At 36.4% G+C, this 17,223-nt stretch overlaps 1 protein-coding gene across 1 annotated transcript in view; it reads right to left on the reverse strand.

Annotated features, from left to right (window-relative positions):
* Window positions 1-4,160: 4,160 nt before the first annotated feature.
* dchs2 (dachsous cadherin-related 2) overlaps window positions 4,161-17,223 on the reverse strand; it is a 48,848-nt gene continuing 35,785 nt past the window's right edge. Inside the window, exons 14-20 of the mRNA XM_087237185.1 lie at window positions 16,977-17,090; window positions 11,786-11,997; window positions 10,764-10,915; window positions 8,293-8,423; window positions 7,909-8,195; window positions 7,681-7,822; window positions 4,161-7,543 (exon numbers count right to left, since the gene is read on the reverse strand). Coding sequence (XP_087093311.1) covers window positions 4,932-7,543; window positions 7,681-7,822; window positions 7,909-8,195; window positions 8,293-8,423; window positions 10,764-10,915; window positions 11,786-11,997; window positions 16,977-17,090 — 3,650 coding nt within the window. The 3' untranslated portion in view covers window positions 4,161-4,931. The remainder of the gene's footprint in view (window positions 7,544-7,680; window positions 7,823-7,908; window positions 8,196-8,292; window positions 8,424-10,763; window positions 10,916-11,785; window positions 11,998-16,976; window positions 17,091-17,223) is intronic.

Genomic DNA, 17,223 nt, shown 5'->3' on the forward strand with positions numbered 1-17,223 from the left:
GGAACAGTGCTTCACTTTAATTTACAACCCTCAAATGTGGTATTTACCCTGTAAGTACAGGGAACAAGGGGGTAACAAGAGAGGAACAATGCTTCACTTTAATTTACAACCCTCAAATGTGGTATTTACCCTGTAAGTACAGGGAACAAGGAGGGAACAAATACTGTATTTACCCTTTAACTACAGGGAACAAAGAGGGAAGAAGGTGAACTTTAACACACTAGTGTATACGTGAACACTAAGAACAGAGTAAACTACAGCAGCAGTTTTTATTGATTGAAGACCAAATTGCTACATTTTTCTATAAAGCATCAGCTATACATTTACTGAAATGCAACGGTTAGCCCCCCTGTGCAACAGCAGTAAAGATGCGAGCCTGTTTTAATCTACATTGAACCCTGACTTTAGGCCTATATCATGCAAAGTTATTTGTTGATAGTGACTTATGGAGATATTGATGGCTTTGGTGAGATCGACGAGTAAACATAAGGTAAGTAGTGTATGGAAATATATTTTATATTGAATTGCAGATTTAAAATACATACAGTATACAATAAGGGTTCATAATTTCACAGGCTGTAAATCTTTTATTCATTAAACACCCCATATAAAACCCAAGCACTGAATAAGAGTACTAATGTACTCACGCAGGTGCATGTACAGTACATTTGCAGATAGCAATAGGTTGTCGCCATCCTTGCATAATTCTTCATATGTATACAATACTTGAAGAAAAGAACATCGTAAACGTAATATACTTACGCGGTTCTTTGCGTGATAAATATCTAATTGTTACTCCCCTATTATGCAAACATTATGGTTTGTTCTTTTGCAATTTAAAGAAAAGTACAACATTATTTCACTGTACTTCCGCGGTACTTTTCATGCTGAATATCTGGTTGTTACCCCCTTATTACCCAAGCTTTACAGTTTGTTCCCTTATACTTACGTAAACGTTATTTATACTTACACTATACGTACAGAAAAGTACACCGTTATTTCACTGTACTTACGCGGTAATTTTCGTGATGAACATCTGGTTGTTACCCCCTTATTACCCAAGCATTACGGTTTGTTCCCTTATACCTACACATACGTTCATTATACTTACACAGTACATACAGAAAAGTACACTGTAATTTCACTGTACTTACGCGGTACTTTGCGGGTTGTAAAAGAAAGCGTTACCGTATTTTGTATAATTTTCTAAATATGAGTGCGCTTGATGCAGAAGTATAAATCAGCCTTTACACTCCTTCAAGCTCATGTAGCTACCCAGCTGATTATAATCAGCCTCACCTGTGAGATGCTCCACTTTCCAGTTCTATTGGCCCCTTTATTGTACTTTTCGGAGTGATTGGTCAGCTCATAATTCCCCATAACGGCTTCGTTTCCTGCTTCTGGGAACAAGGGTTACAACAGTAACCCAAATGTTCTCTAACACATTGAAGCATTTTGCATTATTTTACATGAAATGGATTCAGTTTAATGTAAATTATACATTTTTTGTATATATTTTCAGTTAAAGGAAAATTAATGGAAAATGCCTAAAGCAGTTCTGCAATAAGTACCAATAGATAATGATCCCTTCATAAATGCATTTAAGTGTCTGTATTTTGGTTGAACAGAGTTTCATTCAAGGGATATATATATATATATATATATATACATAGATTGGTAAATAACTTTTGTGTGTGTACAAAAACAGCATGGTTATTTTTTTGGCAGTGATTTATTACGCTTAATGTGCATATGTGATATCTAGATGCATGTCTTTTTGGTTTTGTTATAACCCATTGGAGTGAAAACATTCCAAGTAAATCACGTAAATTGAAAAGATGGTAACAAGTAGGGGTGACTTGTGGGAATTGTGGTCATGGGCTTTTACTGAGTTTGGATTATAGGAGCTGTTAAACTGACTAAGCTAAAGCTGCCATCTCACTCGTGGTTTTGACTGCTCTTGTCATGGTTCTGGAACTTGGAAATGGCAAAGTGGCCAGAATTTATCTATTAAAACTAAATTCTGCCTCTTCTTTCCAACAAAGCCTTAATTCCACTTCTTCAAAGTCAAATGAAACAAAATATTTGGCCACACATTTTTTGTCAGTGTAATATTCTGGCTTGGGGAGTATAGAGGTTCATATTTGCAAGAGGCCATTTTTTTAATAAACTAAACTTACTAATTTAGAAACTATAATAATAATGAGATTCCTTTTAAAAAGCATGACTGAAAAGTTGGACGAACATGCTTTTTATTAACTGCATTTTAGCAAATGTAAGACACAAAAAGTCTTCCAAAAATTGTAATATATAGGTTTTGTGATTGGTCAAGACTTTTCTATTGAATAAAAATGACAAATACTGCATTTGTTTCATTATCTGTTCTACAATTTGACCAACTGTCTTGAACTGTTAATAATATTTTTGAACTATAATGCTAAAACTATTTTAACAGTTTTAAAACACAACAGTTTTTACAAGGGATTGACAGTAAAAAAGATTCCAGATTCCAGTTTTAAAATGTTAACTAATTCTAACTATTAATATTTCTAATATTTGCCTTAGGGTGACACAGTGGTGCAGTAGGTAGTGCCGTCGCCTCACAGCAAGAAGGTCGCTGATTTAAGCCTCAGCTGGGTCAGTTGGCATTTCTGTATGGAGTTTGCATGTTCTTCCCATGTTTGCGTGGGTTTCCTCAAGTTCAAAGAAACTTAAAACACCTGTTGATGTTGATGCATTGTAACTTAAATTAAACGAACGGACCATCAAGGTCATTGGGTGAAGTCATTCATTCATTCATTCATTTTTTTTCGGCTAAGTCTCTTTATTAGTCAGGGCTCGCCACAGCGGAATGAACTGCCAACTTATCCAGTATATAATTTACGCAATGGATGCCTTTCCAGCCGCAACACATCACTGGGAAACAATGATACACTCTCATTCACACACATACATTACGGACAATTTTAGCTTACCCAATTCCCCTATGGCGCATGTCCTTGGACTGTGGGGGGAAACCGAAGCTCCCGGATAAATGGGTATGAAGAATCTAACTAAGGATCTGAGAATTCTTGTAGCAAACTTATGTGTTGTGTCAAGAAAACAACTATTCATTTGTGTTGTGTTTATTTTCATTTGTTTTTATTCATTTAATTTTTTTTAATCACATGGTCATTAGTCCTTTATGTAATTATCATTATATCATATTATTGATCATTAGTTAATGATTTGATTATTCTTATTGATTATTTGTCATTTTATTATGTTTTTTTTAACATATTTTTTTATTTTATTATTGTGGATTCAAGCAACACTTGTTTTCATTAGTAAGAGATAGGAGAATGTCTCCATTTCAAGGTCTGTATTGTCTCTGGACAATGTTGTGAAGCAGTAATTTTCCATTGCTGTTGCTCGTGGTATATTAACACTTGTTGGATTTATCCTGGTCAGACGAGGTCTGAGCATTGAATCATACGCAATTAAGATTATTCAATAAACTTTTGCTCTTTTTTTTATCATCATTACTTTGTCTCCTGCTTCTGCTCCTCTCTATTTTTTTTCCAGGCAACTCCTATATTGATAGAAGACTGTTAATTCAGTTGAATACTGGTTAACAGGTTTAGGTATTGGAAACTTTGCTGACTTGTTGTCCATATACCTGGAGAAACAGGCATTTTCTGACAAGATATGACGTCTGGATTGGGGCTGGATTGTATTTATCTGGCGTGGAGATGGTGATGTAACAGGGAGTACATGCAAACTCCACACAAAAATGCCAACTGACCTAGCCGAACCAGCGACCTTCTTGCTGTGAGGCGACAGCACTACCCACCGTGCCACCCTATTGGGTGAAGTGTTCCTTTAAATTTGACAGACTACACATATCTGAAATATCTCACAGCTCTACACAGGTTTTCTAAAAGGATTGATCACACAAAAAAAAACTCAATGCTATCAATATTATACTTCACCATATAAAAATCAGATTTGTCACCAAACCTATTGGATTTGCTGAAACAAAGAGAAAGTGGTGGGCAAATTAAAACTTAAAATCATCACAGAGTAGATGAAAACAGCTCTCAAAGGTTAAATCTGTTGCTTTTCCTAGGTAGCTTGAACAAACATTTTAATGTTTTTGAGATCAAAGATACAGATAAGACAACGTGTCAATATTTTTATTTTATTTTAAAGTTTATAATGCATTTCTCATAATGTAGGAACTGTTTTCACAATATGAGAATAATATTTTATTACATTTTGAGAACATTTGTACATTATGCACATTTCATTTTAATTATAATGTAAATAATATTACATTATGTGCAGTTTTTACATTACTTGTAGTTATTACATTATGATTTACTACAAGTACATTGCGTCCAATATGAGTTGTGGCATAATTATGTCTGATCTTGCAAACATCATAAGTGCTTGGAGATTGAAGCGGAAGTGAAAAAAATCTGAATAAGGTTGTAATTGTAACTGTACTCATAGGTGTCCTCTGTAAAGTAGCGCTCATTTAATTTTATTTAGTGGGCTCTGAAAGATCCTTGCATGGCAGTCTATTACTTAGCCACCACAATTCAGAAATTCAGAAGAAAACATTTGGCAAAACAAAAAAATAAGATAATCAGAACAATTAGAAGAATCATCGACCCAAATAATTAGAATCAATTAAAAAATCTAGCATAATACAAATGTTTGTGTAATGTATTTTATAACAACTGAATACCATAGTTAAAACTTTGGTTATTAATATTATAAAAAATATATAAAAATTCTTGCAGTCATTTTGATTAATACAATAGATATTTTGTCATAATTCAAAGATGCTTAAAAAGCACACTATAAATTAATTTCATAAAAAACATACTGTACATACTGTATACATACATACTTATATACAACATACAAAACACAAAGATACAATATTAAATTTGAATTTCTGCTTCATCTAACATGTCTCTAGGCAGTGTTGCTATTTTTGTGTAGGATCCTAAACCTGTTTCTGAGACCACTGGAGAGGAACTGGGTGTCCGAACCGTAAGTATTGACAGAGAGGGGGAGAAATTAGGAGTCATTGCAGAACTTCTCAACTCTGTGTTTCTAGTGAAGGTCTTAGTGTATGTGGGCAGTCTAACCAGGGGCGATCTTCTATAAGGCATTCTGGGTGGAACGGCACGTATTCCTGGCTGGGCAACAGCTGTGATGAGCGGCGGTGGGTGTAGAAGGCTCTGAGACTCTGGCTCCACATCTCTGGCCCTCATTCCTTCATCTGGAAGCATCCCGATGTCTGTAAAAACAGAGGCTAAAGTTTGGAAGCGCGGCTGCCAGTTGATGACATAGTCCCAACTGTGGCTTCCATGTAGCCTTTCCTCAGAGGATATCAGATTGGTGAGTGAACCCTCAACTGGACCCTGGTTATCACGCATAGACATGCACCTTCTCATGACCTCCTCAACTTCCTTCATGTTAACCACCTGTGGAAGCATGCCCTCACCTCCTCCTTCATCCTTGAAATTATGGAGACTCTCAGAACTGGGCATATCCACTATTCTCACTATACCTATATTGGGATCAAAAGGTGGATCTTCATCTGCAGAGTGGAAGGAGAATTGATCAGAGTCTCTGGGAATTCCTGAGTCTGAGACTCTTGATGTTTGTTGTGTTGTGAGAGAGCTAAGCCTTTTGAAATATGGGAACTTGTTGATCATCTTGATTTCTTCATCCTCTGCTGTCTCTTCCTCGGTAGATCCTCTTCCACTTGAGGCATTCGAATTTGAGTTACTCGATGGGTTTGGAATATCAATTCTTCCCCAGGAGTTTACTGGCTCTTGTAAATCTTGGAGGTTAATACCATTAACGGTGTTGTGAAGGTTGCCAGCAGTTGTTTCAAAAGAGTCAGTCTCACTGTTAAGATTAGCAGATAAGGAGGGTGTCTTCTTTGTGGCATTCTTTTTGGACCTGCATCTTAAAACAAGGGCAATGAAGCTTAGTAGAAGTATGAGGAACATCATCAACAATACACTGAGAGTGGCAGTGTGAACACTGAAATCCGCACTTGCCAAAGCCTTTGTTGTACTGGATATGTTAACAATAACATGACAGGTTGATGACCTGGAGTCCAATTTGGGGCTGCTTGCTAGAACAATCAGGTCTTCTGTTGTCTCATTTGAGATGGGGCTTTGTCTCTGGTACACAGAGTTTGAAACAAATAGACAGCCATTTGTTTTGTTAACATTGAAAAATGAGGAAGGGCTGACTAAAGAGTACTCCACTAAACCATCCAGACCACCATCATGATCCATAGCCATCAGGTAGCCTATACTTTGGCCAACTTTGGGATTAGCTGGCAAAGAAAAATGGTACACATTCTGGGTGAAGATGGGACTGAACTCATCAATGCCTTCGATTTCAATTCGTACTCTCAAGGTTGCCACTTGATCTCCTTTGTCACGGGCCTCTACAACAAAACAGAAATTTCGATCTCCTTCATAGTCAAATGTCTGTTTTGTATGGATGTCTCCAGTTAGAGGATCAATACCAAAGGCTTCCTTCTTGTCTGGGTTGCTACTGTCATAGTCCACAAAACAGGGAGTTACAATGGAATAACTAAGCAGTCCGAAGGTTCCAGCGTCTTCATCAACAGCATGTACTGTGCATACAGGGGTAAAAGCTGGAAGGTTTTCAGACACTGAGCAGTTGTAGGTGGGGAACATGAAGAACGGGGAATTGTCATTCTCATCCAGAACCAAAATGTAAACAACAGCAAAAGATACTTTTTTGTCATCTGAAGTTCCCCAATCTGATGCTTGGACTGTTAATGTTAATTTGGTGTCCTCCTCATAGTCCAGTGTCCCATTAACTTTAATGACACCAGTTGAAGAGTCCACTGTGATTAGGCCTTTGCTGTTACCAGAGATTATATTGTACGTTATGGTGCCATTTGCACCTAGATCAGGATCGTAGGCAGACACTTGGACAAGAACCAGACCTACAGGGCTGTTCTCGCTGACCTGTGCATGGTACTCTGGACTACTGAAAGCAGGTGCATTGTCATTAATATCAAGGACTTTGACTGAAACCACAGTTGAGCTATTTAGGGGATTGATTCCCCTGTCTGTTACAGTCACAGTTAATGAGTATGCGTCTGTAGTCTCTCGATCCAGAGTATCACAGAGAACTAGTTGACCAACAGTTCGACTGTGGGGTTCAGCTTGAATGCTAACAACTTCAAGGCAGAACCGCCTCTCATCATTTCCACTGATGATTAAATACTCCAAATGGGTGTTTTCATCTGAGTAGTCCTTGTCCTCTGCTAACAGGGTAATTAGAGTACTTCCAACAGACACATCCTCAGGAATGTTTATCTGGTATGAGTTCTGTGTGAAGAATGGGGCATTATCATTGAAGTCCACCACTTCTATATCCACAGAAGTGACACAAAAAAGGTTAGGGTCACCACTGTCACGTGCTTCCACCAGAAGCCGTAATACATTTCCATTTGCAACGTAATTCAGAGGCTTGTTGGTAAACACAGAACCTGTAGGTAGTTGAAAAAAAATTTACACACACGATTATTTACAGGAAAATACCTTACAATAGAATTTCTGACTTGTTCTGTTTTGTTGTTTTATGCAGTTTGAGATTTGTGAGCAAATTATTTCTGCTGAAAGTTACCATTGTCAGGATCAATGTAGAACCCTCCCACTGGGGAAGACAGTAGCCTATAAGAAACTCTTCCATTTTTGCCAGAGTCTTTATCAGTTGCTAATACAGACACAACAAATGTGTCTGCCAATGTACGCTCCGACAACACAACCTGAATGAGTAGAACAAAAAAATTATCAGTAGTCCAACCTTCAAAAGTGATCAAGACCCCTAAAATTATTGAATATAATATATTACCTGGTAAGACTCCTGAGAGAAGACTGGAGAGTTATCATTGACATCCAACACCTGGATGGAGAGTTCAGCTTCAGTTTGATGAACAGAGTCTGATGCCTGCACTTTCAACGTATAGACAGATTGTTCTTCATAGTCCAGGATTTTAGTCGTGGTAATAATTCCTGTGTACAGGTCAATTGCAAAGCTTCTGCTAGTATCATCCTTCTCTATTAATCTGTATGTTGCTGAAGGACTAAGGTCCACATCGTTTGCAATCACTCGGGTGACAATATAACCAAGAGGAAGATCTATAAAGAAAGTTGTTTATTAATCTTTTGGACAAATGTTCAAAAAAAGATTTCAGTATGTTCTGCTTTAATCAGTAAACAAAACTAAGTTACTTACTTTCTGCAATAGTCACTGCTTCCATGGATGGAATTGTGGGACTATTGTCATTTACATCTACAACCTGGACACGGACAGTACAAGTGCCTGTAAGAGGTGCTTTGCCCATGTCCTTGGCCTGGATAATTAACCTATATTTGAAATAAATATTTTATTAAGAAAAAAAATAACAAACTGTGTTGGCTAATGGGAAAACAAATGTAATCCTGGACCACAAAACCACTCTTATTTTGTATGGGTATATTTTGGCAACAATACACAGTAACGAGTAGTAATAAACTGTTTTTTAATGCATCATTAGCATATTAGGTAAACATTATGTTCCATGATTTTTAACGGTCACAAAACACCAAAACACATTTTTTTGAGATATATGTGTCTCACATTCCTAAAAACACTATTAAGAGACATATACTTCACAAAAAAGTGTAAAGTTTTGCATTATTTGGGGCAAATTCGTTCTTCCGGTTTGAAAAGAAATTTTGAAGCTACATCACGGCCATGAGATCTTTGTGTAAATTGCAGCATGTAGACTAGATGTCTGTACTGGCCAGTACAACATGACATCTTAGAGTTTTTAGCATTAATTCATGATTTCATTAACTCGATTGGGAATGAATTGCAACTTCATTAATATGCATGATACAGCTTCGAAGACTGTTTTTACCTGTTACAGTGTTTAGACAGCAGAGAGATGCCAACGAGTTGTGTTGCCAACCGTAATTAAAACAAGTGGAAGAAGAATTGGGTCGTCAGTGTTGATTTTGGGCCCTATCATACACTCGGCACAATGTGGCACAAGGCGGGGCGCAATACTTGTTTGCTAGTTTCAGCTTGGCGCAAGAGTCGTTTTCAGGCGTTGTGCCACGCTCTTTAAATAGCAAATGCATTTGCGCTCATATGTGCGCCCATAGGCGTTGTGGTCTAAAAAGGTAGGCGTTCTGAGGCGCACTGCTGGCATGTTGCTATTTTGAGAAACTATAATAGATTTTTCATTAGACCAAAACAAACCCGGTCTAAACTCTAGCGCACTCTTGCGCCTCACTTACACACTGCTTAATAGCCTACACACAAAATCTAGGGCAATACGCAAATATCTCTCAATATGAAAAAAAAAATTTACTATTAAGGATAGCTCTATATGTAGGATATAATAAGAATATATATATATATATGATATAAATATGAAGGATTAAAATATTACAAAACATATTTTTTCTAGCCAACAAAAATATGAAAAACCCCTGTTTTTGAACACACTTCGTTATTATTGTTCATTTATTCGTTTGCTGGAAATTAGAACTGAATTTAGAAATAGTTTTGAAACAAATATTTGTGCTTAACAAACGAAATGAATTATTTATAGGCTAATTGATGTCTGTGTGTAAAGGTTTGTCCATCCACGAGAGCGAAAGTGAAAGTAGATCGATTATCTCTCATTCTTGCGTGGTAGATGCTCTGTTTAACTGTATTCTGTTAAAAAAAACTGTAAACTGTTAACTGTGAAGTGCTATGTTTGTAAAAACATTTTTTATCTGAGAACATTTTGCATCTGGAAATGGTGAAATCCAATGTTTAATCAGATGGCAAAGTTAGTTAGTATCATCAGCAGTACTCTTTCAGTTTTTAAAGACATACCTTAGTCAAAATTATTTATTTACTAAGTTTGGTCATGGACTGAAAGATCCACTGTAAATGCTGCTCTCCGAATGTAAACATGCAAACACCTTAATCAAACTATTACCGTTGTGTAGGATTTTCGCCGCATTTTATGACAGGATAGTCTATAAACACACGGCTGTTTAATGCTATTCTCTGCACCTACTGAGTCTCTGCATATACCGAGAGTATGCTTAAGTTTTTTTCTTCTTCTCCTATTCGGCATGCAGTATGAAATATGAATTGCCAAGCTACAGTTAAAGTCGACAAATCAAGAATGAAACACCTGAAATTACATGAAACTCTGGAGGAAACGCGTGGTGATGCAATGACGTTAATCTAATTATGTGCTATATCCTATTAAATGGGATCATGAAAGGAACATTTAAAAAGCAGCTCATGTAAACACCTTAATCACATTATTGTCTTATTCAGATTAAAGCAAATAATTTGAATAATGATAAAACACCCTGCTGAGACAGGGGGATTTCATTGCCCTTTAAATGTTCTACTGTTAATATATTAGTAATGCACACTGTTAAGAACTTAATTTAGACAAATTTAACTGATTTTCTGTATATTTAGATTTCTTGAACCCTGCATTCCAGATTGTCAAATAGTATCTTCTCCAAATATGGTTTGATCCTAACAAATCACAGAGCAATAGAAAGCTGATGTATATGTCTTAATTTACAAAAAATAAAATAAAATGAAGGGCTTTTGTGGTACAGGGTCACAAATTATGTCTGATAGGCTTTAATAGTTAAATGAATTAAGTCAAAGTAGAAAAAAACCAATAGGGTATTTCATACTTGTAGGATGAGACAATTTCTCGGTCCAAGACAGCATTTGTGGCAAGAATCCCACGAACAGAGTCGATCACAAATGCATTATTGTGGTTCCCGTCCATAATGAAGTAACTGATCTGCCCATTTACACCACTGTCAGAATCTGTCGCTAACACCTACAATATTACAGTATTAAAATGTTAATCTCACACCTTGTAAAAAAACTGAAACTGAAAATTATACACCACATGAATTAGTTGTTATTCAAATAGCCACATGGCTACTAATGCATTCTGAGTTTATATTAAAGTCTGTAACACTTTACAATAATAGTGAATGAATAATGATGTATTAATATGTAAACTAGACAGTACTTTATTTTGAATTAATGATGAGTTAATATATGCGCTAATTTTAACAACACCATGAGTCACAAGAGTTCATGAGTAAATAACGGCTACTTTAATTACTTGTTAGTACATGTTGTTAATTTATGTATTAATTAACATTTAAGTTTAAGCTAAATTTAACCAACATGAACTTTTAAGCTGTTAATGAACAATTATGTCATGACTTTACTTGGAGGGGTACATCATCATTAACTTATCCTTAACTACTCATGAACTCTTGTGTTCAAACTGTTCACGTTGATGTGTGCAGAAAGCTTTTCTATTGTTATTCAATGGACATACATAAGGAGTTCATGAGTAGTTAAAAATGGGTTAATGATAATGTGCCAAGTAGACACAATATAATTAGATACTAACATATCATGAGTTCATGATGTTTAAATTAACCATTTAATGTGGTAATTAATACATTAACTAACAAACAAGCATGTACTAACAAGTAATTAAGGTAGCTGTTATTCACACATGAACTCATGGGACTCATGTAAAGTTATTTCTTAATTAGCACATACATTAACTCATCATTAGTTCGCAATAAAGGGATGTTTAGTTTACATATTAACACATCATTATTCATGTACTGTTATTGTTTAGTGTTATCATAAAGTCTGTTTCCATTTTATGAAAGACTTTTACCTGCATGACATAGGTGTTATGTATTTGTCCCTCCCACACAGCTGTTCTGTAGTAGCTTTGCTTGAACACTGGTGCATTGTCATTGATGTCTTGTAGAGTGATGGCCACCCTGGCGTAGGCTGTTTGATGTCCGTTTTCAGCCAGGACTACTAATTGAACTTTACGCTGAACCTCAAAGTCTAGTAGTCTCTGATCATTTACTGTGATATCACCTGTCAAATTGAACATTGTAAACGTGTCAATGTCACTAGCACAAATACTATATCATGCTTCATAATTTATAGTAAAGTACATTTTAAATATAGTCTTTATACTTTACCAGCAATACCTTAAATTGTAAATGTTTAACCTTATTTTAAAAATCGCAAACAAAACAATAAAAAGGCTGAGGTAATATTTACGGTAATTTTTACTATGAATTTTAGTAGCACTAAAACAATAATTTTATTTTAAATAACAAAAATAAACGTTTATTTAATTGTTAAAACCATGCAAGTGATTGTCTTTAAAAGACCAACTGTTACAGTACTCCAGCAATCGATCATTTAGCTAGTAATAGCACACATGCTAACAAGCTAACCAAAAGAGAAACGGCCACCGTGATCAATGAATGAAGTTATTAAAGATTAATCCTCAACCCAACCACTGACTCATCATAATAGTAAAATCCAAATTGCAAACATAACAAAAAACTTTTAAAGTATTAGCTCACACAGAAATTTAATTCTGTTATTAATTACTTACTCTCATGTTGTTACAAACCCCTTATACCTTTGTTCATTTTTTTGGACCACAAATTATGATATTTTAAATCCAAGAGCCCTCTGATGCTTTATAAATTGTCCCAAGATGTTCAAAGTCCAGAAAAAGAACCAAAAATGTCATCCAAACAATCCATGTGTCTTCACAGAATGGAGTGGTTCACCTGTAATCACACAAAGCTCCAAGAACACTCATTTGTGGCAAAAAACCCTGTAAATACAATTTTGATCACCTATATCTTCTTTCCCGCATCATGTCATGGTGTGCATTTTTACTATGGACAGTAAAACAAGTCTAATGTCAATATCAATGTCAAATGTCATGCAAATGTCATATCGCCTGTAGCAAACGCACAAAAAGATCAGATGCTGTAGACATTGGTAAACTAAGTTGTTTTTAGAGGGGCTTCGTATGATTACAGATGAACCACTGATGTCACCCGCCAATGATCTATTTAGACCTGCAGCTTCTCCACGATGGACGTCTATCATTCTCAAGCCTCTAGTGCCTAGATTGCAGCTGTGCACAAGACATTTGGCAAGAGGAGAAATGGTCGTGCCCAGCTTAGCCTAGTTTCTCTCAAGGTTTTTTCACTTCATTTCCATCATTGGTGACGTTTGTTCTTCGCCACTGTCGCTAAAGCTTGCTTGGCACTAGTGGAGCTGACGAGCTGACTATTGGTTTGTTTGACAAGTTTGAGTGCTCTGCATCAGGCCCAGGCGTGGTTCAGTTGATCGGCCCTGCCCAAGTTGGAAGAAGTGTGCCAAAGCATGGTTCGGTTGTGCTTTGGCGCGGTACACTTGTAGTGTGAGTGCACAAGAGCCAGAAAATGAAGACACAATGTCACTTTTAAGGGACTGTTTCATATGAATTTATTAATCATTCTTGCTTGAAGGTCAGCTGCACCTTCAGCAAACCTCCTAATATGTGCAGCACGTTGACTTTTATAATAATTTAGGAGCATCAAATGTTGGGGATGTGTTCGGCAAAATATTTGACCTCACTGCATCTGAAATGACTAAAACATTATTTGCATAATGCTTTCAGCGTATTATAACAGCTTGTCACCCAGTGATAACCACAGTTATTTGGCAAAATTAATGCTAAAGTAAGCAGTGTTTGTCTGATACATCCATTTGTGACAGCACCCTCCCAAAGGATATTAGATAGGATGAAATGGCCAAGCATCCAGCCCGAAATATTCAACTATCTCATTGTATCTCCAAGTGATTTTACAAGAGAGATGTTAAAGATTACATGATTACCAGATTCAAAACGTTGTAGTGCTAAAAACTGACGTTCTGCCTAGCAAAAGACAAGGCAGGAAGACGGAACTGTACAAGGCCTGGGTAATCATCAACAAGCAAAAACGACTACATTCTGACAGTTATCTGCACCTGTACGGCAGGGTATGTGAACTTATATTTTTACATTTTATTCTTAGCATTCAGTTTCCGCAGTTTAAGTAACCATATTTGATTGTTTTTGCTGAAATCATTGCTGCAATCAAAAATGAGTAATGTGTATGATTCAGCATAGTGTGAACTTACCTGATTTAAACTGAGAACTGCAGAGTCGAACATTTTTAATTAAGTCCTCACTCTATTCAGCTCTTATGATGGCTGTTAGCCAAAAACGTCTGTGGTTTGCATTAAAAGCAGTGTTTTGGCATCCTACCGCACAACACAACATGTTTGCTATTGCAACCAGTCTTTTTTTTCAACTGGTATGAACCCAAGTGACGTCATGTGTGATGTAAGTCGGTAACTCCCATATACTGTAGATGCAGTGTGAATGCATGCATTCGGGGGAGAGGGGAGTGGGGACAACCGCAACTCGGCAACCGTGCCAAGTGAGAGTATGCTCTTACTAGAATTTGCTGGACCATTGCTGCCTGTGAAGTATAAATCAGCTCTTAGGTTTAATCTAAAATATCTAAAATATACAAACAAAAGTCTTATGAGACTGGAACAACATGAGTGTGAGTAATTAATAATTTTTTGGTGAACGGATCCTTTAAAACCAATCAAAAAGTAACACTAAACATTAACACGCCTTCCCAAACTGTAATTTAAAGACACATGAAACACTTATGTTAGGAACTACAAACTATTGTTTAACAAAATTCTCCAAATACAAATTAATATAATTAATAATTTATCATATTGTTTTTGTTCTTATTTTGTTGCTATTATGTTTTGTCAAGAGTAGGGATGTGCGGAGCAGCCGGTATTTGTATTTGTTGAGGGGGGAAAAGTATTTGTATTTGTATTCGAGTAAAATTCAAAATATATATTTTTTCTATTACACTTCTAATTTACGTTATAGTGAAAGTATTGTTTAATTATACCCATTATATAAATTATAGACATGCAATATTGGCTGTTGTTTTTGAACATGTGACAAGAAATGTCATTGAAAAGAAAATAACATAGAAGCCATTATCTCATCCATGGTTAAACCAACAACTAATAAAATCCCATTGTGAATATTATGAACCCCACCACCACCGTTCTTGTTGAAGGACACTGAATAGACAGAAGAAAAACAAATAATACTTCAAAAAACTGTTCTTCTTCTGAAAGAACTTCTTTCCAATGCACAGAATTCCAAAAACTAATATTAACTAAATAAATCTAAATAAAACCCTGCCTGGGAGATCTGGCAAAACAAAAGTATTCTATATAATACTTAAAGATACAGCCATTGTCATCTGCCTGCCACAAAACAGACACAAAGTTTGTTTGTTTGTTTTTTTTATGTTTGAAACTGACTTGCTGGGGCAGAATGTGGCTGTGTTGATGGTTTGGTGCTTGTGGAGGATTTAGTAGACCATAGCTGTGCTGATTGAGGGGATTGATGCTTGTGGGGGGTTCACAGACAGTATCAGGAGAGGATGCTTTTAGTGCATGTGATAATACATTACATAGAAGGTTGCGCGGTAGCACAGTGAGTAGCACTGTCACCTGACAGCAAGAAGGTTGCTGGTTCGAGCCCCGACTGGGTTCTCCCCATGTTGGCGTGGGTTTCCTCCGGGTGCTCCAGTTTCCCCCACAGTCCAAACACATGCAATACAGGTGAATTGGGTAAGCTAAATTGTCCCTATTGTATGTGTGTGAAAGAGAGTGTATGGATGTTTCCCAGTGCTGGGTAGCAGCTAAAAGGCCAGCCACTGCGTAAAACATATGCTGGATAAGTTGGTGGTTCATTCCACTGTGGCAACCCCAGATTGATAAAGGGATTTAGCCGAAAAGAAATGAATGAATGATTATGGATAGAAGATGTTGACAGATGTTTAATATCTCTGCCTCTGCTGATTTCACTTTTGCACACATTATACAGTATCACTTTGTTTTATCTGCAGCACCACTGACTGTAAAATGCTTCCACACAGAACCTGAAGGTTTTTTTTTCTTTTGACTGGTGAAGGACCAAGAAATGGCTCAGCAGTAGTCTTTTTCACTCTTTTTCTGGGTGCCCAAACGTATTTGAGGAGTTTCAAGTTAATAAAAAGTGACGGGAAGCTATGCTAAGGTTAACTAGCCTATAGCATATATCTTGCTGTCTGCAAAAGACATATAACTTACATATAACGTACCATATAACTCCCATAAGTGCATACTATTCGACACAACTGCAAAAGCATTGTTTTAACCTTTATAAACGAACGTTAACGTTACTCTGTCAACAGTCTATTGTCTAAATTACCGCGCTAACAGAACTAACGTTGCGTAAACAGAGCACCCGTTTGCAGACGTCAATAATGTAATAGAATATCCCTTCAAACTCAAAACTCCGCTTCAACTCCGCTACAAGTTTATAAACTGCATTTGGAACCCAATTAAGGTACAAAAATCTATTTAACAAAAATAGTGATGCAGTGAAGTATTTTTTTTGCTCAGCCGAGCCTTCTGTCTGTTGCTGTGGAGAAGCTTGTGCCTGACACATTTTATCTCCGCCCCGCCCTCCGACTACTGAGCGTCTCTCTCTCTTTCTTTCTCTCTCTCTCTCTCTCTCTCTCTTTCTCTCTCTCTCTCTCTCTCTCTCTCACTCACGTGGGCATGCACTGTGGTCTCATGAGGAAACGGTGCTTTTTGATAGTGTTTTTCTTGCTCCTGAATACAAATAATTTTTCAAGTATTTGTTCAAATCAAGTATTCGTAAAAACACGCTATTCGTGCCTTTCCGAATACCGTATTCGGGTTCGGCTCCACCCTTAGTCAAGAGCCTATGAGACAATATTTTATGCACAGTCATAATAGTAACATTTTTAAAGCAACTGCAACATGAAACATAAAAAGAAAAAGTATATATATATATATATATATATATATATATATATATATATATATATATATATATATATATACATACATAAAGTTAAAATAATTTGAAAGTAATTATTTACAGTTTTACATTATACGCTCACCTGTAACTGGGTTAATAATGAAGGCTTCATTTTCATTGCCACTGAAAATATTGTACTTGATCATTCCTTCATCTGATGTCTGGTCATGAGCTACAACATTGGCCACCCAAGATCCTACAAATGATGATTTATTCACACACACGCACAGATGCATCATTAATCACAAATAACGACCTCAAAAATATATGCATAAGTACAACTAACTACATCATTGGTGTAATTTCAAGAAAAACATCTCAAAGCTACG

This window comes from Danio rerio, chromosome 1, assembly GCF_052040795.2.
Source record: "Danio rerio strain M-AB ecotype USA chromosome 1, GRCz13ab, whole genome shotgun sequence".
In the NCBI taxonomy this organism is placed as follows: domain Eukaryota; kingdom Metazoa; phylum Chordata; class Actinopteri; order Cypriniformes; family Danionidae; genus Danio; species Danio rerio.